Genomic DNA, 21,210 nt, shown 5'->3' with positions numbered 1-21,210 from the left:
TGTAGTAACTACATTATAGTAACTACAAATTCTTAACAGTTTTTAAAGAGATTATCTAACTGCTTAATTTATTCAGAACCTTCTTCCCTTATTCCTGTATTAGTTTGCTAAGGCTACTGCAACAGAGTACCACAAACTGAGTGACTTAAACAGAAATTGATTGTCTCACAGTTCTGGAAGCTAGATATCAGAGAACAAGGTGCCAACAGGGTTAATTACTTCTGAAGGTTGTGAGAGAATCTGTTCGATGTCACTCACCCACTTATTGTGGTTTGCTGGCAATCTTTGGCATTCCTTGGCTTATAGAAGCATCCCAATTTCTGCCTTCATCTTCACATGGCATTCTCTCTGTGTGGTTGTCTCCAAATTTCCCTTTTTTTTAAGGAGACCAGTCATATTGGATTAAGGTTCACCCTAATGATCTCTTTTTAATTTGATTACCTCTGTAATCACTATCTCCAAATAAGTTTATATCCTAAGGTATATTGAGGGGGTTAGAACTTCAACATATAAATTTTTGAGGGACAAATTCAACCCATAACACTTCCTGACTGTTCTTCTCTACCAATTAATAATAATATACTGCCTAACTTCTGAATTAGTAAATAATGTTATCAGTTATTTTTTATTTGACAGGCTCCTGTAAAAAACAGTACATGGGGAGTTCTTTTTTTTAAAATTAATCCATATTTGTTGAGTTTCAGTCATAGACTTGGAAATACTATGTTGACATATGACTAACATACAAAAAGGGAACAATATGTACAAGTTAGTTTACAATTTGGAGTTGATGTATGTAGTTTAGAGAAGATAAAAATATTCAGAGAAGAGAGGAGGCAAGTAGGATAGCAGGAGGCCACTCCCAGTTCAGGAACAGTTTCAATGAAACTCACATTGACATTAGTGTATATGTAAGGAAATGGTTGCATGTATCTTACTGCGAAGAGGTGAAGACAAGCAGGACTGTGATAATTCTTTGTAGTGAATAAGGGGCAAATAGTATTTCAAAGGAAGAATCAGAGGGTGTGGTTCCTAATTTGTGTAAAGACTATGAGGAAAATATCAAAGAAGATAAAAAATTATAGAAGATGTAAGGGGTACAATTATTGATTTGTATTTGAAAAAATCTGAAATTGAAGCAATAGCAGTTAACCATATGATCTGGTAATTGAAACAGTTCCAGTTATGGGAAGTCTTGGCCAGAGATGGGGATTAGGGGAAAGAGAAAAGAAGGTTCCCTCTTGATATAGGGGACTGGGACAGAGCCTTTTGGGGGGTGGAGAAGAAGAAGTGAAAGCAACAGGTGCACAGGTAACCAATCAGAAGTAGAAAGTAGAAATGTTGGTGTTTCCAAATCCAAGAAAGAGGAGTCTAGGGAGAAAAAAAAAGACTGTCAGAATTGTGCAGTGTGGACCTGAAGTGGGTAGAAGGGGTTAGGGCCCAAAGAGGCCTTTTGATTCAACCAGAAAGAGGTGATTAGTGACAGTGGTAGGCAGAATGATTCCCTAATGATGTATGCATCCTCATTTCCAGAATCTGTGAATATGCCCTGTTACATGGTAAAGGGGAATTAAAGTTGCTGATCAGATGACCATAAAATAGAGAAATTATGGTGGTCCTGGTGGATCAAATGTAATCACAAAGGCTCTTAAAAGATGGAAGAGGGAGGCAGAAGAATGTCAGAGTAATGTGATTTTGATGTTGAAAGAATCAACCAGCTATTGTTGGGTTTGAAGAAGGAAGGGCCCACAAGCCATGGAATGCAGGTGTCCTCATGAAGATAGAGAAGGCAAGGAAATAAAGCCTCCAAAAAAATGTAGCCTTGCTGACACCTTGATTTTAGCCCAGTGAGACCCATATCAGATATCTGACCTCCAGACATGTAATATAATGTATCTGTGGTGGTTTAAGCCACTGCATTTATAGTAACTTGTTACAGTAGCTAATGGAAAACCAATATAGTAACCAAATGGGAATATTTGTAGAATTTTGGGGCTGGTATATTGCAGTGAATTTATTTTAAGATTTGATTTACTCCTTAAGGAGTCTGTGGAGAAAAACTGGAGAGCCAAGATTAATTGCTGATCTAAAGTCTCATCTAAAGTACTTCTGAGAATGATGTTCCAATATTCTAGTCCCACTAGGACACATAAGTATTTCATTCCATCTCTGCTATACCATAGATCAAAACTTGATCAGTAAGTCTAGATACAGGGTTGGTCTTCCCTTCCTTTTGGAGCTGTTATTTTTTATTATTATTATAATCACTACATGTATATTCCAGCTAAAGTCTTCTAACCAGGTACTATTCATCAGCGATTGGGAAACAAATTATCAAATGATTTTGTACACAGCTACTTTATTTAGTTCAGTTTTATGAAATAACTGAAGTTCAGAGCAAAGAAATGAGCTAGGCTGTGTGATATCGCCATCATCCATCTGCTGTTGTGAGTTGACCTTGAGTCCAGAAATCCTTTTACTACCCAATGCTCTCTCTTTTCTGGCTTTGGGATCGGATTGCTTCTGGTCTTAGATAACTTATCCATCCTCTGAAGCAGTATGGCAGATGAGAAGGTGGTAGTATGGACAGAAGGTAGCCTCTTCCCCTTTTTCCATCACTAACAAATAGTGCCATTGTTACTAGAGCAACACGAAAATGAAAAATGGTATTAGCAAACATGTATAGTCCTTACTGTGTGTCAGACACTGTTGTAGACTTCTCTATAGTTACTCATTTAATCCTCACTATACTTTTTTGATGTAGGTATATTATTAATACAAATGAGATCCTGAGGCACAAAGAGGTTTTGCAGGTGCCCAAGTTCATGCAGAGGCAGAGCGGACAGGGATGGATGTGATCCTTTACTTTTGTTTAAAACTATGATGCTTTTTCTCAAACTTTTGATTTTGAAGATTTTCAGAAGTACAGAGAATTTGAATAGTACAATATACACCCATATACTTATTCTCCAAATTAAAAGGATTAACAACAATTGCCACATTTATCTCATCTTGTGTGTGTGATCATTTGAAAGTAGTAGGCATCATGACACTTCATCTTTATTAAAAAAAAAATTCACATCAGTCTTACATAAGACTTCTGAATCCTTAAACTCAGATATTCACTAATACAAGATGTCAAATTTAGGAAAAGCCACGAAGAAAGGGACAGGGCAGTTGATATGCAGGAGAGTAAAGTTAGTTCAAGTACCTATGTGTTTGGCACTTCACCTATATTAAGTCCCTTGATTTTCAAGACAATCCTGTGATGTAGGTAATCTTATTATTCTCATTGTAGGTAACCTCAGGCAGGTGACTTGCCCAAGGCCACCCAAGTAAAATGCAGCAGAGCTCCATACAAACTTAGATATATCAAAAAATTTTAAATAAAGGACGCTTAAATGTCAAGATGCCTACTGCTTTAAAATGATCACACGCATAAATGGGAGATAAGCGTGGCAAACGTTGATAACTGTTGAATCTAGAGAGTAAGTACATGGGTGTTCATTGTACTACTTTAATTCTCTGTACCTTTGAAAAGAATTTAAATACTAGAGTTTGAACTCTTCCACTTTGTGCCTCGCTAAAATACTTGGTGAGAAAAATAAGGATTTTTAGTTAAAAACCTTTCCGGCAAATCTAATTTTCTAGTAAATACTTACTTGGTACCCACTCAAACTCTTTTTGGTTTTGTTTAGTTTAACTTTTTTTTTTTTTAAGACCTACAACGCGCACCTGAACGGAAGCGACGGTGCAAAACAGGAATGGGGGATTGGGCGCCTGGGGAGAAAGGCGGGAGGGAGTGGCAGGATGTCGCCTGCGGCCGGCGGCTCAGGGGACTCTGGGAATTGTAGTCTCACAGTCACCCAAGGGCTGCTTCCTTTGGGCCTCGGGGGAACCTGATTACGCTCCCAAAAGCCTCCGGGCGGCTCGCTGGGACGCGCTTCCTTGGACGCGGAGAGGGAGGCTCTCTCAGAGGCTCCTCAGTGTGGGCGACTGAAATAACCTCGATCTGAGAAACAGGTAGGTGTGGTCAGGAATGTTCCGATTTCTGGGTCTTTTGCATAAGTCGTTGAGGGTTTTTTGTGTAAAGTAGTTAAGTCGAAGGGAATCAGGGGCATTGAAAAATGCTGACCACATTTGTGAACGTGAACACTGAGTGACAAGGAATTTGGTAAAGCCATAAAACGTTTGTGTACAGAGTATGGAAATGTGGAGGCGTTCTTGTCGGAGCAGCCAAGGGCTTGGGGTTTGGCTGCCAGTGTGTGATGTGGAGCTGCAAGTTGCTATTTTCGAATCACCAGCTGCTGCTGGTTGTGTAATGATGATCTGCTCGCGGTTCAAACCACTCAGTGTTGCAGGAATGGGCTTGTTCTGAGAGTGGTAATAGTCACTGTTGCGGTAGCTTTCCACTGGCTCTGAGCAGGAGAGCTGTTCTTTCTGCCAGCCCTGGTGCTCCTAAGGACACAGCTGGAAGGGACGGAGAAGAGTGGAGGGGGAGTGCGGGTTGCTCTGGAAGCTTGATTTGCTTCTTCTGAAACCCAGATTCTGGGTTACAGGCCTTGGAAGCTGACCTCACCTGCTAGAGGAGGGCCACAATCGGTGCCCCACTTAAAATGATTGCTCAGGGATTGTTGTGTGTGTTTTTAACTGTAAAACGATTTCTCTTGACTTTGAAGTGAGTACTTGTACTTGATACCAACTCAAGAAAAATACTTTGATTAAAATCCCTAATGTACAGACTGTTGTGCACAACATTCTGCATAATGATTGTAAAAGGGCAAGTGATAACGCCTTAATCCAGGAAGTTCTCAGGCCTTTATAAGTTTTCTTTCTCATCCTACCTATTGAGATAAATAGTATTTGAAGTGGAAGTTGTGCAGGCAAGTTAAAGAACCTCAAGTGTAGAATAATGGTTAATAACTTCCCATTTCCAATAGAGTATAGTAACACTATATCCTTTGCTAAAAAAGAAAGAAATGAAAACATTTAAATGTCAGGTGAGCCATTGGTGGAACTGTAAACTCAACAAGCATCCTAGTTGCAAATTTTAGGATGCACAATACCCATTGATTTGTCTAGTTCTGTTGTCAGTATCCTTTTAAAAGTTATAAAAGAAAATTTTTTCCTCCCAAGATAACTAATTTTTCAGTATTTATTTGGCCTTCCTTATTCTTTTCTCTATAATCATGAAAAGGGTCTTAAAAATTCATTAAATATTGATAATTTATTCCCAAGACAATAAAGTGATTCTTTTAAGTGAAGTATAGTTGATATACATTCTTATATTCTTATATTGGTTTCAAGTATACAACACAGTGGTTCAACAGTTACCGGTATTATTAAAACCTCACCCCCACTATTCCAGTTACTGTTACAGAATCATTGGCGATACTCTTTATGCAGTGACAGTAAAGTGATTTTTATCCTTTTCTCCTGTCTTCTTAAATCACAAAATGAGGGTCAGTTTTTTCTTCTGTATCTTGCGTATACATAATGTGTGAATTTGAGGATAAACTGCCTTTGATTCTACAACATATTACTACGCTGATGGACAGCGACTGTAAAGGGTTTGTGAGGGGAACTTGGTGAAGGGGAGAGCCTAGTAAACATAATGTTCTTCATGTAAAAAAAATAAAAAAATAATAATAATAAAAAAGAAAGCTTCCCACCTTTTTTGGTATAACATTTCACTGATTTTTAGATGATTTATAGTTCTTTTTCAAAATACCATGTGAATTTAAATTAAACTTTTAAAGATGTATTAATTTGGGAAATTTTTTCCTATTTCTTTAGCCCCAGATCATCTCTACTGTCTGTTCAGATGTGCGTGTATTTCTTCTAAGTTGATTAAGTTTTAGAACTATCAAATGCTTCAAAAAGTAAGTACATTCTTTGATTATATCTTATTTCTCCTCCTTTTGCAACCCTACATCAGATGATACATTTTCTCTTGTTCAACAAAGGACAGACCTCCCTCGTGAGTGCAGTGATTGATGACCTATAGTTTCTAAGAAAACCCAAATTACAGAGAGAAGAGACTGTTAGTATTACCATCAAGAATTAGTGTAGGTGCTGCTACACATGTACTCTCATAGGCTATTCCTTGAAACTGTCCCTGAAAAAGTACATAGTAATGGGTCTGTGAATTCCTAAAGCTCTTAACCACTATTCCTGCTGCAGACATCTTTTAGCTCTACTCAAAACCACAGAACAGATACCCATTTAAAAACATTTTTATTTGAAGTGATATCTTTGATCACATTTAATTGTATACCAAATTTTATTCATCTACTTCTCTGAAAGTTACTGTGGAACAGATAATCAAATAACAAATGTCAAGTGGTTTTGAAACAGAGTACTTATTTCATTTGCTCTACTCCAAACAGAATGCCCTGTCATTACTGAAACATGGCTGTGATCATCTGTGGTTGTTTGCTAGGAGTCCAAAGAAAAGCATGTTCCCCTAAAGAAAATAAATACGCCTACTAATAATCATCACAAACTTAAATTTCTGACCATATTCAGTTTTACACAGGACTTTACTATTCATGATCTCACATCTATTTTACAGATGAGATATTTGAGGTTCAGAGGACATAGGTGACTTGCCCAGTTTGCAGATGGTAGGTTAAAACTGGCATTTGTATGTTTGGTCACCTGGGCTACAATACCAAGATGCCTCTCAGATGGAAACAACAAGCCCACACATCTGTGTATAAGACCCAGTGCAGAGCTGTCACTCAGCTAGTGTTCATGAGTGCTCCTCAGATATATTAAAGGGTGTTCTTAGGCTTGTGCATTTCTACAGTTCTTAATAAGGGGTTTTCACATGGCAAAAAAATTTTTTTCCTCCACTGCTGTTTTAAAAAGAAAATATTAGTACAAACACAGTAAATTATTTAGTTTTCATAAGCAAACATTTGATTTATTAACCACTCTGAAAAGAGGGGTATACCCAGTACATAACATACCTATTAAGTTGAAAATGCAAGAATCAATACAGTTATAATTGATTGACTCCCTAATCGTGAAAGTTAACCAGTGTTGTCAAACTTAGGTTTGTATTTTTGGAAGCCTAGTCTGTATGTAAATACCTGGGAATGGCTTTTTCTTTCTTGGGAAGTTTCTAGAAAAGAAGGTGAACTTTATTTTTTTGAAATGGGAGAGACTTTGGCCAATAAAGAATGGAAAGCAAGGTCAAGAAGCAGCTTGGAGGCTTCAGAACATAGAATATGAATGAAATAAATGAGTAGGACTGATAATAGAGCAGATTTATAATTTTATTTCCTGACCATACACATATGGAACTTCCATTTGTTTGTTCATTCATTGAATAAATAATTGCGTGCCTTCAGTGTGCTAGTGTTGGAAACAGTGAGTAAAACAGAAGGCTCTCTGTCTTGGAATTCACAGTCTGGTGGCAAAGATAAATACTGAACAAGGATTAAAAGCATAATTACTGCTACTGAAGAAAAAGTACCAAGGTGCTACCAGAGCACATAATCAAGGGCAGGGGGAAGGTTCAGGGCAGCAGAGGAGAGGGCAGGTTTAGGGCCAGCCTCCCTGGAAACTACAAAGATGAATACTTGTTAGCTAAGCAAGCAATAGGATGGGAATAAGAAAGTTCTAGGAGGAAGAATAACATGAGTAAAAGCTCTAGGCCAAATTAAAAATAAAATTTGAAAAGTTAAAAGAAAAGCAGATACAGACTATAGTGTGTAAGTTGGGTGAGAATTTGGCAGGAACCAGATGGTGGGATTTGGAACTTAGAAACTTTATTCTGAGGGAAATAGGAAGCCACTGAATGGTAAATATAGTGGAAATGGTTAGATTTGCATATGAAACAAATTATTCTGGATTCAAAATTGGAATAGCACAAGAGTAGAGGTCTTTTTACCTTCTGAATATGAACAGATCTAACCTGAGAGTCAGCATTATCTTTCAGCTTTAAAGCACTAAACACAGTCCTTCTCCCAAATACTGCTAGAAAATGTAACTTGATCCCTCTAATGGGGTATATGACTTTCCAAATCATACATGTGTGCAGTTAAGAACAGGGATAAAAAGTATCCAAAGGAAGTTACAAAGAGCAGGGACCTTATTTACAGCTCTGAGGTTACAGAACTGAGGTTGAAATTCAGTTAAAGGATTGAGGTTAATAGTATTTCCCTTCTGAAAAATGCCGTGGTATCCTTGCTGGCTCTGTAAAGAGGACTTTTAGTCTTTGGGATCTGAGCTAAGAATGTTTCAGCAAAAGCAAGTTCAGGGGACTGATAAAACACTTGTGTTGATTTAATGCAGGATAAATTTGAACACACTTGATACTACAGTAAATATTGAGCTACTTCTGTTCATTAATGTCATTTGATAGTCCATAGGCTGTGAACTACAAGAATTTACTTACTAATAATAAAATCATTCATCCCGATCGATCTTGTTTCTCATTCCTTGTGCATTGTAGAAACCAGTGGTTACAGGGCAGCCTGGTCAGAGAAATTTCAAATACATTGATAATATGTGTATGTCCCCTACCTCTGAAAGCAAGAAGGAATCGTGGTTGGGTTATGACACCCACAGGGTTTTCACATGGCAAAAATTCTTTTTTCCTCCATTGCTGTTTTAAAAAGAAAATATTAGTACAAACACATTAGTTACCAAAAGGAGTTCTGGAGCTTTGAAAGAGAGGGAACTTTTTTCTTGTCTTCACAACTTTGATCGAGTCATCATTCCCTTTCATTGCTTAGTCTTTCTTTAACCCAAGATGAAACATTTTTATGAACAGGTACCTTATTGGTTCACTTCGCATAATATCTAACAAAAATCACTGGATATGTGGTAACACACAACTGGTTACTATCAGCATTGTGAGTTCTCATAAAACAGCATATTCTTTCCCTCAGTCTGACTGTTAACACACTAAGTCCAGGTCTTAGTGTCCTCAGTGTTCCTCTAGGGCCTACCAGAGTACTTTGCATGTGCTGATAACTAAGTTTATACCTATTGAATGAATGATTGCTTAGTAATAGCTACTTCCTTGTCCAATTCTACATTATCAGTAACCAGCCTTTGTGAGTTACTGTGATCTTGGAACAAGGCACAGTACTCATTTATTCAAATATTCCTAGAATGACTTGCATGCCAGGCATTATCCAGGTTGCTCACAGTGTATGGAGGAGCAGATAGGTGAATGAGCAAAAACCAACAAGAAGCTAAACTTTGGAGTCTAACATCCAAAATTTGAAATTGAGTAGCCTTTACCAGTGTAAACATCCTCAAACCTGTTTGCTAAAATTAAGCAAGACAGCTTTTTCCCCCCAATTTGCAAGGAAAAAAAATTAGAGTTATAATTCCTTTGTATTTTCATCTATAACTTTTTCTTAAGTAATTGCTACTTCTGGTAATAACTGATGGAAGACAACATGATAAGCAAGTAGTAAATTAATATTCATGGTATTAATGGAGAAACTTAGAACTAATTATACTTAAGGACTTCAAAAAGTGGTTACTGTGCTTAAACTCTGATTTTGTATTGTACACTTAAATATTTGTGTGTATATATATGTTTGTACACATACCTATATATTTTCTGCTAGTAAAATGAGTCCCAGTTTATATGATAAGTTAAATATACCAGATACATTGTTTTCTGAAGAAAGTTGTGCCCTCCCATTCAAACACATTTAAAACCCAGTTTCCTAGCTTTTTGGTCTTCTTTCTGACCCCTGTACTCCTGGGAATGCTACCACACCATCTCAGCAGATGATACTTGACCCTGCAAAGTATAATGGATTCTCTAAACGTGTACTATATCCAGAAAGAAGAATATTCTCAACTTTGCCCTCGTGTCATGTTCTGACTAATGAAATGGCTATACTACCTTATTGAAGTAGTCTACGCTATTGCCTCATGAGGGACATGATAGAGGGCAGAGAAAATATATTTGAGTGGTGTTTGGAGAGTGAGTTTCAAACTCTCGAAGAAATTAAAGCTGAATAAGAAACTGGTGTTTATAGTTTATATGCAGAAAAAGAAAACAACTTTTTAATTTGGGATGAGAGAAAGGCCTGGCTACTTTTTTTCCTTTTCCTTATAATAGCATTAATAGAGATAGGTTGTCATTACTTCAGAAGTCTTTGCATTCATCTTATATGAGCAGTAGTAGTATGACAACCAGTAACTAATAATAGCATAATAACCTAGAAAGCATGCAAGTTACCAGGAAGTTGTAGAGCAGAGTAATTTCAGGGACCTTTGTTTTCTTCTTTTTATTTGACTAACTCAAAGGACAGTAGTCCATTTACATTTTGTAATTTCCCAGTGAGCCTTTATATAGGAAGGAGATGTTTACTTTCTCTTACTTTACATTTATTCAACAAATGTTCTCTCTTTTTTTTAAGTGTAGTTGATATACAGTATTATATTGGTTTCAGGTGTACAACATAGTGACTCAGCAGTTACATACATCATGAAATGCTCACCACGATAAGTGTAGTTACCAGTTATCACCATACAAAGATATAGTATTATTGACTTTGTTCCTTATGCTATACTTTCCATCCACCTGGCTTATTTACTTTATAATTGGAGGTTTTGCTCTAGTGTGCCAAGCACTGATCTGGGCACTGAGTGCTAAGAAGTAGTTAATACTTTCATTGCACCTGCAATGCACCAGATGTGTAAGCACTTGACATCATATTAACTCATTTAATACTTAAAACAACCTGTGGGATAGGCACTTTTAGTTTTCCCACTTTACAGGTGAGGAAAATGAGGCACAGAGAAGTTCTGTAGCTGACCCAAGCCACTTCGCTAGTAATTGAGGAAGCGGGAATTGGACTCAAAGCAGTGTGGCTCAGTCTGCCCTCAACCACTTGCTGTCCTGAGGTGCTTGTTCCCTTATGCTTCTTGTCCATTATGAGCTGCCTTTGTCTCAGCTGCATGCTAGTCACATTTTACATTTGCACAAACACTTGAGGCTGCATTTGTGCTGTATGTTGTTCATAGTTGTGTTGTTTATAGTTCAGGTTGGTGAGTGCTCTGTTCCTCTGTATTTGAGTGCATGAGACAGGAAAGTGCTTGATGTATGTGTGTTGAATGAGTGGTTTTGAAATTGACAACTGAGAGGATTTGAAATGTGATGTTAAGAGAATTTAAAATTATTTTGGTTGTTCCTCTGTTTTGCTCCGAAGAAAAATACTCATGTCTAAAGACTTTGGCTGCTGCATGACCCAGTCAGTGGTAACCTAGAATACATATGTGTACCTGTGCTTGGAGGTCATATGCGCATGTGTTCATATACATTTATATTATACATAGGAAACAAGAGACAGAATTTCCCTCTTGGCATTGGCATTAGTTGTGTTGCCAGTTTGCATTCCCCTTCTTGGTCTGCTCTACTACGGACCCCTCATGATTTGTCCTCTTGTGTGTCACCCCCTAGTCTGACTGACAGTACTGTACAAGCCTGCCTGCCATGGGCTGTCGGGATGTCCATGCAGCCACAGTCCTCTCCTTCCTGTGTGGAATCGCCTCAGTAGCAGGCCTCTTTGCGGGGACCCTGCTTCCCAACTGGAGAAAATTACGACTGATCACGTTCAACAGAAATGAGAAAAACCTGACTGTTTACACAGGCCTGTGGGTGAAGTGTGCCCGGTATGATGGGAGCAGTGACTGCCTGATGTACGACACTACTTGGTACTCCTCTGTTGACCAGCTGGACTTGCGGGTCCTCCAGTTTGCCCTGCCTCTCAGCATCCTGACTGCAGTGAGCGCCCTGCTGCTCTGCCTGATTGGAATGTGCAACACTGCCTTCAGGTCCTCCGTGCCCAACATCAAATTGGCCAAGTGTCTGGTTAATAGTGCAGGCTGCCACCTGGTGGCTGGGCTGCTGTTTTTCCTGGCTGGTACTGTAAGCCTCTCTCCATCCATCTGGGTCATATTTTATAACATTTATCTGAACAAGAAGTTTGAGCCAGTCTTTACCTTTGACTATGCAGTGTATGTCACTATGGCTAGTGCTGGGGGCCTGTTTATGACTTCCCTTCTGCTGTTTATTTGGTACTGTGCATGCAAATCTTTGCCTTCTCCTTTCTGGCAACCACTATACTGCCATCCTCCCAGTATGCATACTTACGCACAGCCCTATTCAGCACGCTCCCGCCTCTCTGCCATTGAAATTGACATTCCAGTAGTTTCACACACCACCTAATAGGGAACTAGTTGTTAAAGAAAACTTGTAGCCTCACATATCCCTTATATAAGGAATTGTTTTGGACCTGTGTACATTTTCCTTAGTTTCTGACCAGTTAATGAGGCCAAATTTGTATGTCCTGGTAGAATGAAGTGCTGCTAGTTTTTATGAAAAGTACATTATTTAAAAATTTTTCCTTTAATCTTGCTTCTTATGCTAGAAGGATTTTTAACCTCCGTATTGATATCTGATCAGTATTCAAGTAGAAAGAACCTGTGTCTTGACTGAAATGATTTAGAACAACATGGTAAAGTGAAAAATGATGGCTCAAAGAAGCTGTTGTATATGCCATCTTTATGAATATCTCAGAATGTATTGTCCTTTTTCTATACCTTAATCTGGGGGACAAAAGGGCAATTTCAAATATAAGAAATTTCTTTCAGGTTAGAGTAATATTTTAACAGTAGTCAGTCCACCAGCTGAAGGCTGTAACTTTTCTTCTTGCTTGGGGCTAATTATATCGTGTAGAGTTAGTTATTTTGAAGATTACTTTCTTTTGTGAGTCCTTACCTTCTACCTCATGCCAGTGTTTAAAAGTACAATGCATTTTAAGTGAAGTCAGAGAGAATAAGCCTAACATTTTCAATATCTACTAGTATTGATAACATTTAACATAATTAGAAATTAATGATTCTATAAATTGTATAATTGGAATTAAAATGTGCCGTGTAATGGATTGGTGCTTCCTCTGAGGCAGAAAAAACGTTTTTCCAGATACTATCTACTAAGTGGTACTCGTGTCCATGTATAATCTCTTCATGACTAAAAGAAAGAAAGAGGCCCAAGTTCTCTTTTAGACAGTGGTAGGGGCAAGCATCTGTTCTTCAGTGACAACATCAGAAATTCACTCTTGAGTGATTAGTGAAGTAAGTATGGCTTCACCATGACCACAGTCACCGCTGATTGAGTTCCTACCCCCATCACTGATTATTTCCTTGAGCTTGTATCTTTGCCCAACACTTGAGTAGGTGTTATAGGAGATACATAAGAAGTGTGAGATCTGGCCCCATCCACTAAGAAATTTTAATTTTATATAGAAGTGCAAACTTAGGAAACAGACTTAACTTCATTGGCACTGTTCTTACGTTCTCAATCCTTGATCCAGGAATATATTTCAACTGGAGACATGGCATCTGACAGACAGGCTTATTGTACAATACCAGCAATATTCTGCAACTTAGAAATTCAATTCGTTGGCTCCTTTAGAGCACCTACCTTAGCCTGGGCACTGTAGTAGCACCATGTCAGATTAATGAGAATGGGCAAAAGTGGTGGAGAAATTAAGTTGTTCACTTTTCACCTCTGAAAGTATGATGATGTGTTGAAGGGAGAAGAATAGTTAAAATCTTCTCTTCTAATGGGGTAGCATTTACATGAAACCATGTTAACACAGATGAATGTTTAGAATTTCAGGAATATTGGACCTTTACCCTTAGGAATTTGAGTTGCTGACACCCTTGATTTAATTTGCTGCACATGAGTACTATGTTCCTAAGGATTTTGTTCTATTAACCAATACAGATATCACAAACAGCTAGTTGCATGGTTAACAGGTTATGTCTCTTTGTAGATCAGTATGATTTTGGTACTTCTGTGGATGTAAGTGGTACTGTTTTGTTTTTCTAACTCCAACACTAGGTTATGTATATAGCAAATCCAGTTGTATACTTTTGTCATCAGTAGAAAGCATGCAAGACTATGGTTTTTTAATTATAGTGATTTCCTTCAGTTCCATTCCTTTTAACTCTTCTTAGACATAGCTAAGTCTTGATCATTCCAAGGTAATGGCAGGTAGAATTTTGAGATTAATATTAATTTCCCCCTTTGCTAATTAATTTTAGTCCCCTCTCTCAATAAATTTGTCCAGAAATGTCAGAATTCCACCATTGTCATTCTTTGTATAAACCATATTAAAGAAAAGTAGATTCAGCTATTAATATAATAGACAGTTTTTAATCCATGGGATCATAAATATAAATGTTTAAGCTTTTTCCATTCTTTTCAAAATCTTTAGCCTCAAATTAGTATTTATTATGGATTCACTGGGCAAAAGAAACAACTGTTTCTCTTATTTTCTTTAATATTTCATATTTGCTATCAATAGCTATTCTTCAAAGCCATCCAAGGAAAGCAAATATTTATAATTCTTTTTAGAAACTTTTGAGCACTCATCAGGCTATCATTGTGATAGGGTTTATCTTTTTTTGTCGTTACAAGCCATTAATGTTAAGGGCCTTTTAAAGAAGCCAGCTTGGAAACAACCTTAAATGTGGTAGGATATACCAGATTTGGTTTATCCAGCCATGGGAGAAAAAAAAGAAACCTAAGTTTACTTGTAATTATACACTACAATAGATAATGTTTGCTGTAAACTGCAATGTAAAACCTCAGTAAACTGCACTGTACTTCTTGATGTTTATTAAAAGATGTATTTTTACAAGGTTTTGTTTCTGTTCTCAGTTTCCTCAATGCTTTAAGGTGAAATATTTTGAGAAGTGTTTCTCAAATATATGTAAACTGAAAAAGACAGCCCCATTTAAAGCACTATAGAATAGCAATTGGAAAGGAATGGGAAAACATAGATTTATTATTCCAGAAACATCAAGACTCTTCACCCATTTCAAAGAATGGTTCTAGTTAACTGGACTGTTTACATTCCACAAAAAAAAAAAAAACACTGAATGAAGTCAGCATGCCAGATTTACCTCATCAGTGGGGTTTTCTAATGGTCTATGATTTTGAAGAGTGGGAGTTCTCAAATGGTTAGTTAGGAAGACCTTTCCTTACTCTCCAGAACTTGAGGTTGTCAGGAGACGTGGTCCTGACAGGTAAGTCACCTTGTAATTGTCGAATCCTGGGATGAGCATTTAGCTTTGTGGATCACATGTGGATCACAGCCTCCTGCGGCTGGTCACATGCTCTCCTGACAACCCATGGCTCTGTGACAGCACCTTAGATGCAGAGCTGTGTGTTGCATTGGAAACTGATTTGAGCTGGGCATCCCGAGCTGATTATGTGAATGTTCCACAACCCGGAGTCTGCCCCTCAGTTGGGCACATTCACTGAAGGTGACTAAATGCTGGAGTCCTTTCATGCTATCCAAATTCACAAGAAACTGATTTACCAACCAGAAATTAGAAAAACATATTACTTGCAACCACTATCCAAGAACCAGTTTTTAAAAATACAGCCTACATGGAGCTCTGTGGAGAAAAAACTGATTCCATTCCTGGAATAGGGAAAGTACAAGATAAGCCCAGCAAGCACATCTTGTTCTTTCAGAAAGAAAGAAAATGCTCGGAGAATGATGGAAGCTTATCATATTACACAGGAGCCAGTTTAAGGTTTCCACTGACCAAATTTGTGACAATCTGAGCATCAAAATAAATATTAAAGGATAACCCATTGAATAAAGCAAAAATCCATACTGATATAATTTGGTAGAAAGGAAAGCTATTTCTTACAGTAAAATACCAAATAATATAGAAAAAGAAGATGAAGTTGTGACAACATTGTTAGAATTAAAACTAGTTTGTAAAAGTATGCTAAAAAACAGGATATTTACTTAGTCTCAGAATACTGCTCCACAAATTATTTGTTAATTTCAGAGGGAAAATAGGTACTCTATAGTATATAAGGTTGGCAGACAGATGCTTAACTGAGTGATCAAATTTATCACCAATAATAAGACAAGCCAACACCACGCATCTCCAGATATGACCTAATGATAAGGTCACACCATTGCTTTTGTGGTGTTTCCATTGAAAATACACAGCTTGGCCATAATCTTGAGGAAACGTGCAGTTATACAATAAGTGTCTTAGGCATTTTGAAGAGCTTGCATCTGGTCTTCTGTCCTGAAAAACTAAAAAGGAAAGCTCCCTGCAGAAGAGATGTGAAACAAAGTCACAGAACCACAGGAGTCAGGATCTTAATTTTGCTGACCCATCTCCATTGATTACCAGTCTCCTCAGTTCTAAAGCATGCACACAGGTTAGCCTAAGGGCTCCCTCCCACGCTTGCCTCTCCTCCCTCACATTGGATGAACCTTTCCAGGAGGTCATTCTCTGTATCTGCTGGTATTTACCACCCTCTCGCCCAGGAAGAATCTGTCTGTGCCCTAGTGTGCTGGAGACCATTAAACCTCCCTGCGGGGCTGTGGAACTTGGGGAGGGAAGCACAACTATAGTCTGCCTAGTATTCATATCCAAATCTGCTGTTAATGGGGACTTGGAGGTGGTTTGTTGTATTTTGTTTGGAAATATACCAACTTCCCAGACTGACCTATAAAACAAATTCTTCAGCTAATTTTGAGGAAGAAAGTGGCATAGTAGATGTAGACAGAAAATTTTCCTTATTTTGTATGAAAAACTCATTGTGACTGGGTTCTGTTAGCAGGAGTCTAGAATGATTTTTAGCGGTCTGTGTTCACTAAAGTACTCTGTATAAAGACAATATATATTCACTGGGTTTTGCTTTATGCAAAAAAGTTACAGCTTCTCGTTAAAAGAAAGGCACTTTACATTATATCTAGTGGCCTCACTCCAAGATTGACTTGTTTGAAAGGATGCTTCTAGTAAATAACTCAAGTTGATTCACGTAAAAGTTAATTTTTGCCCCTCTCCCCATGTTCTATTTCTTGCCCTCATTCTCAGAGGCTAATACTGTCGTCTGGAAGACCCAGTTAGGGATTTTAGCACCACAAGCCTGCTGCAGGTAATGAGAACCCCCAGGTCCTGGCAGCCCTGTGCTGGAATGAACAGGTGCCTAGGAATAGGAAGTTTGTCTTCCCCCTTGCTGGCTATGTGGATGAGGGTTTTAGCTCTACTGGCCCCTCATGTTCATGACTTTAAGAGTTGAAGGTAGCAGTGGATATCAGAGACAGGTAGTACTGGCCAGCTGTATATATCTCCTCCCATTTCCCCATCCAGTAACATCATGTTAGTAGCTTGAAATTAGCCATGGTGGAAGTATTTATGCCAATGGGCAAAATGCAGTTAGGGCTTTTTCTTTTCTTTTTTTAGAGCTGGTTTAAACATTTACCAGCACACATCACTGCTTAGGCAAGATTACTTTGCTGAGCTTTGACTTAGTTCATGAGGAATCACAGCAAGTGCTGAGAGCTATAAAACTTTGTGACAAAGGGACTCTGAAATGACTCTTAGCAGGTCTCTTTATCTCTAATATTGCTCTTTTTGCCTCCCTACAACAAATCCACCCTGTACAAGCACAACAGAATGAACCTAATAAAATACAAATATGACCTAGTTTCTCCCCTACTTAAAATAATTCAGCAGCTACCCTTCAGAATAGTCTAACCTCTTGCTTTAAGTCTGAATGGGAGGTCTTGTGCAGTAGTGCACACAGGACTATATCAAGAATAGAGAGCCAGGAAATTCAAACAGCCTGGCATAGCACAGTGGCACAGAGTTATCTAGAAAGAAATTTATTCACTGTTTCCATCAGTGAGCAGATTTAGTGATTATTGACACCAGTGATATCTCACAAGTCTTATAGGTTACCAGGAAAGCAATTCAGTAATTTATAGGGAACGTATCTTTTCAGTGACTAGATTGGTCTCATTCCTTATTTAAGGAATTTCTATTTCTTGTATGATAGATAGAGTGATGTGATGGAATGTAATAGCCATTAAGATGGTCCCTAATTATCCTTGCCTACTGGTATTATTCCCCCATGTGGTCCCATCTCATACTGAGCAAGGCTGACCTGTGTTACCAGTAAGATTTTGCAGAAATAATAATGTAGGACTTCTGAGGTTATAGGTCATAAAAAACATTGTAGCAGCCTTCAGATGACTGCAGCCTTTGCCAACACTTGATTGCAACCTGATTGTGAGACTCCCCTAGACAGAATCACCCAGTAAACTGCCTGCAACTTCCTCCTGACCCACACAAATTGTGAAGTAATGCTTATTGTTTTAAGATGATAAGTATTGGATGATTTGTTATATAATAATCAATGACTAATACAAAAGCATAAAGCAAATTCAGGAGACCAGTCTTGAGGAATATTTTTATGCTACGAAGTGAACTTTTCTTGCTCCATATCAGAAAAAATATCTCTCTTGACCCCAGATTCCCTTGGAAAGTGCTGAATATTTATTGCCCAAATGTGGTAAAACAACTTTATCTGAATTGTATACTTTTGGGAGTGGAAGGTGAGAAAGATTTATGCATAGACTGAGAGCCAAGTTCTTTCTAATCTTGGTTAGGTTGTGAGTAGCTGATTTTATTACCAGAGAAATAAACTGACAAATAAACACACATGGAGTTTGGAACAGAAGTTAAATTCATTGACAGTCAAGTTAATCTGATATACATAGTGGTTATGTTACATGGTTATCAGGAACAAATAAACCATACCTATAAAAAAATGCATCATTTGTTTTTATCTAACCATCCAATTACTCCTGGGATCAGCACAGGAAGAAAATAATATTGATAGTTTCTCAGGTAGAAGAGGAAATAGCTGATTCTAAGACACATTAGGCACTTGAGTTAACAAGCAATACCTCCCTCTAAAAAACAAGTAGCAAGATAAAAGCCTGTAGCAGCAGTTGTGAGATAAAGGTTGGGAGAGGGAAGCTGAACTGTATTGATATTTCAATACAGTGAATTCAGTCTGTTTGCTTTCCTACCACTTGGCCTGAAAAGAGGCCAAACTGGGTGACTTAGGACTTCCAGAGAGGAACAGCCTAAGGACAGTGAGCTCCTTAGTTGGAGAGTAAAAAAGATTCATTGAAGAAAATGTAACCTAAGTGGAGGGATAGATAGCTCAGCAATGAAAGCACCAAAAGCCAGTTTTTCCTAATCTCTTTAGACTGCTTCTCTCACCAACTGGTTTGTACAACTTGTCAGACTCTTAAATAGAGAAAGCCATAAATGCTAAAATGGCATAGGGAGAGACAAGTAAAATTTCCCCAGGAAGTACCCCAATTCCTATGGAATTCAGCTAGCTTTGACAGGGAATAGAGCAAGAATTAAGGAAGTCCCATCACTTCGTAGTAAGAGAATTATCTCTAGTTCAGCTCAAATCAAGTGAAATTCTGTCCTTATTTAGAAGTGATAGTGTGAAAGAATGGTGGACAAAAATTAAGTTTATTCAGAGAATAAAAGTATATGACTGTTAAGGAAGTAAAGGGATCAAATTTTTAAGATATTCTTTTTAAGAAAGATGGATTTTTTTAGAGAAAGATGACTTTTAAGAGAAAAATGTCAAAGAAAGAAAAATCATCTGATTCTTATGTTTTACTTAAAAACCCTGCTATTGTCAGTTGCTTATCAAAAGACTGGCAGGCTGTCTTTCTGTGTTTGTTTATTTTGTTTCTACAGATGCCTTGTAATTTTTTTGTTAGAAGCAAAGTCAGACTGCCAAGAAAAATTAGCAATGCTTCCATAGAAGACAGACATGAATCATACCAAGGACAGATAAGCATTCCCACTGAATCTGTGGTTTTGGAAGACAATGTGATATGAGGGCAGGACTGACTTCATGGGCATGAGACCTGTGTAGTCACATAAGGCCCTGTGTTCAGAAGGGCCCTGTCCTTGGTTTTAATACTCTGTGGTTACTGTCTTGAAATTCTTAATTTTTTAAGAAGGGGCACTACATTTTCATCTTGCACTGGGCCCCACAAATTATCTAGATAGCTATTTCTCTATGAGGTCACTCTGGGAGAGTCTGAAAGGCAGGCAGCCTTGGGATTCTAATAAAACTGCCTCTTATTTGCTATGTAATGGAAAAATTACTTATCCTCTGAACCTCAGATTTCCATCTGCAACAAAGACAGTGCCATCTCCTCACTAGAGTTGTTAATGTGAAGATTAGACATCATTCAGAGGGAATGCAGTTAGAGCTCTTAGTACAGTATGCCTGGCTTCATTACAATGATTATTCCTAAAAGCTAAGTCCAGATAACAGACCCAAATTGATGCTCATGCTGGTCATCAAAATAAGTATCTTTACAAAAAGAGGTCTCTATTTTGACTTTGCATTTTACAGGTGATTATGGATTTATATTGCCACTGCTGTCCCTTTAGCCAGGATGCTTAGGCCTTCTTATTACTTGAGTTGGAGCCATTAGTAGACACTAAGAAAATTAACAATCCTCTTAAGCGTAAGCTACTTCATGTAGAGGAATTTTGTTTCTCATTATTCCACTCTGGAAACAAGGAAGTTGGTGAGTTTCTTTGATTCCCCAAGGAGATATAAAGGTGACTAAATATATAATTTAAAAATATATATTATGGTGCCCTTCCTGACAGCCTGGGAAAAAGAATTTTTCCACTGTTTTTACTATAAAGCAGGCCTCTTTTCTGGTGGGAGGGGATATAAATATGAAACCTTGTGAGGTAACCAAACAAATTGCCTCATCTTTCAAGCCATCCCCAAGATAGCTGCAATCAGGGAAACATACTTCCTTATTCACAACTTTGAAAGAAAGATTGGTAATGGAGCACCAGTTTACCAAACCCCAAACAGACCTCAAGTACTACTTTGAAGACCTCAAGTGATTCTACTGTGGGGAGAAGACAGGGAGCCAAGACAGGTCCAGATATTACACAGGATTGAGGTGATGTACCTCAAGCCAGCCCATACTGAGATTGTATCTAAATACAGTTGATTCTCATTACAGTAGTCATGTTCAATCAGGTCACTGTGAACACTGAATTAGTGAATAGTGGCCTATTGTTCCTGGGAGAAACAGAGAGTTAGGTTCCTGGAAACCTCTGATCACAATATTTTCATCAATAGGTGACTACATTACCTTGTGTTATGTGTGTTTCTCGTTAAAGACACCTTATTTAAAATACATTGTTAATTCATTAACATTTGAACTCATGGCCAGCAGCATTGTAACTGGTGCCTGAACAAAGCTTGTCTAATAACGTTTTCTCCCTAAAGTACATCAACTTTTCTTAGAATACTAGACAGCA

At 37.9% G+C, this 21,210-nt stretch overlaps 2 protein-coding genes across 3 annotated transcripts in view; both read left to right on the top strand.

The window, feature by feature from the left end:
• The first annotated feature begins 3,949 nt into the window (after positions 1 to 3,949).
• Positions 3,950 to 14,695, top strand: CLDN12 (claudin 12). The gene is made up of 3 exons (XM_017671522.3): positions 3,950 to 4,023; positions 5,797 to 5,882; positions 11,444 to 14,695. The coding sequence occupies exon 3, from the start codon at positions 11,477 to 11,479 to the stop codon at positions 12,209 to 12,211; it is 735 nt and encodes a 244-aa protein (XP_017527011.1). The 5' UTR covers positions 3,950 to 4,023; positions 5,797 to 5,882; positions 11,444 to 11,476; the 3' UTR covers positions 12,212 to 14,695.
• The window catches only part of CDK14 (cyclin dependent kinase 14), an 835,688-nt gene continuing 818,447 nt past the window's right edge, over positions 3,970 to 21,210 (top strand). For both annotated transcript variants that reach the window (XM_073238870.1, XM_073238871.1), the window contains exons 1-2: positions 3,970 to 4,023; positions 5,797 to 5,882. The gene's annotated coding sequence lies outside the window, so the exon portion shown is untranslated. The remainder of the gene's footprint in view (positions 4,024 to 5,796; positions 5,883 to 21,210) is intronic.

Source organism: Manis javanica, chromosome 6 (assembly GCF_040802235.1).
Source record: "Manis javanica isolate MJ-LG chromosome 6, MJ_LKY, whole genome shotgun sequence".
Taxonomy (NCBI): Eukaryota; Metazoa; Chordata; class Mammalia; order Pholidota; family Manidae; genus Manis; species Manis javanica.
This window is presented reverse-complemented; position numbering and strand designations above follow the sequence as displayed.

Bases quoted from the DNA above. Each gene is read 5' to 3' on its own strand.
- CLDN12 (XM_017671522.3), top strand. From the start codon at position 11,477: ATGGGCTGTCGGGATGTCCATGCAGCCACAGTCCTCTCCTTCCTGTGT.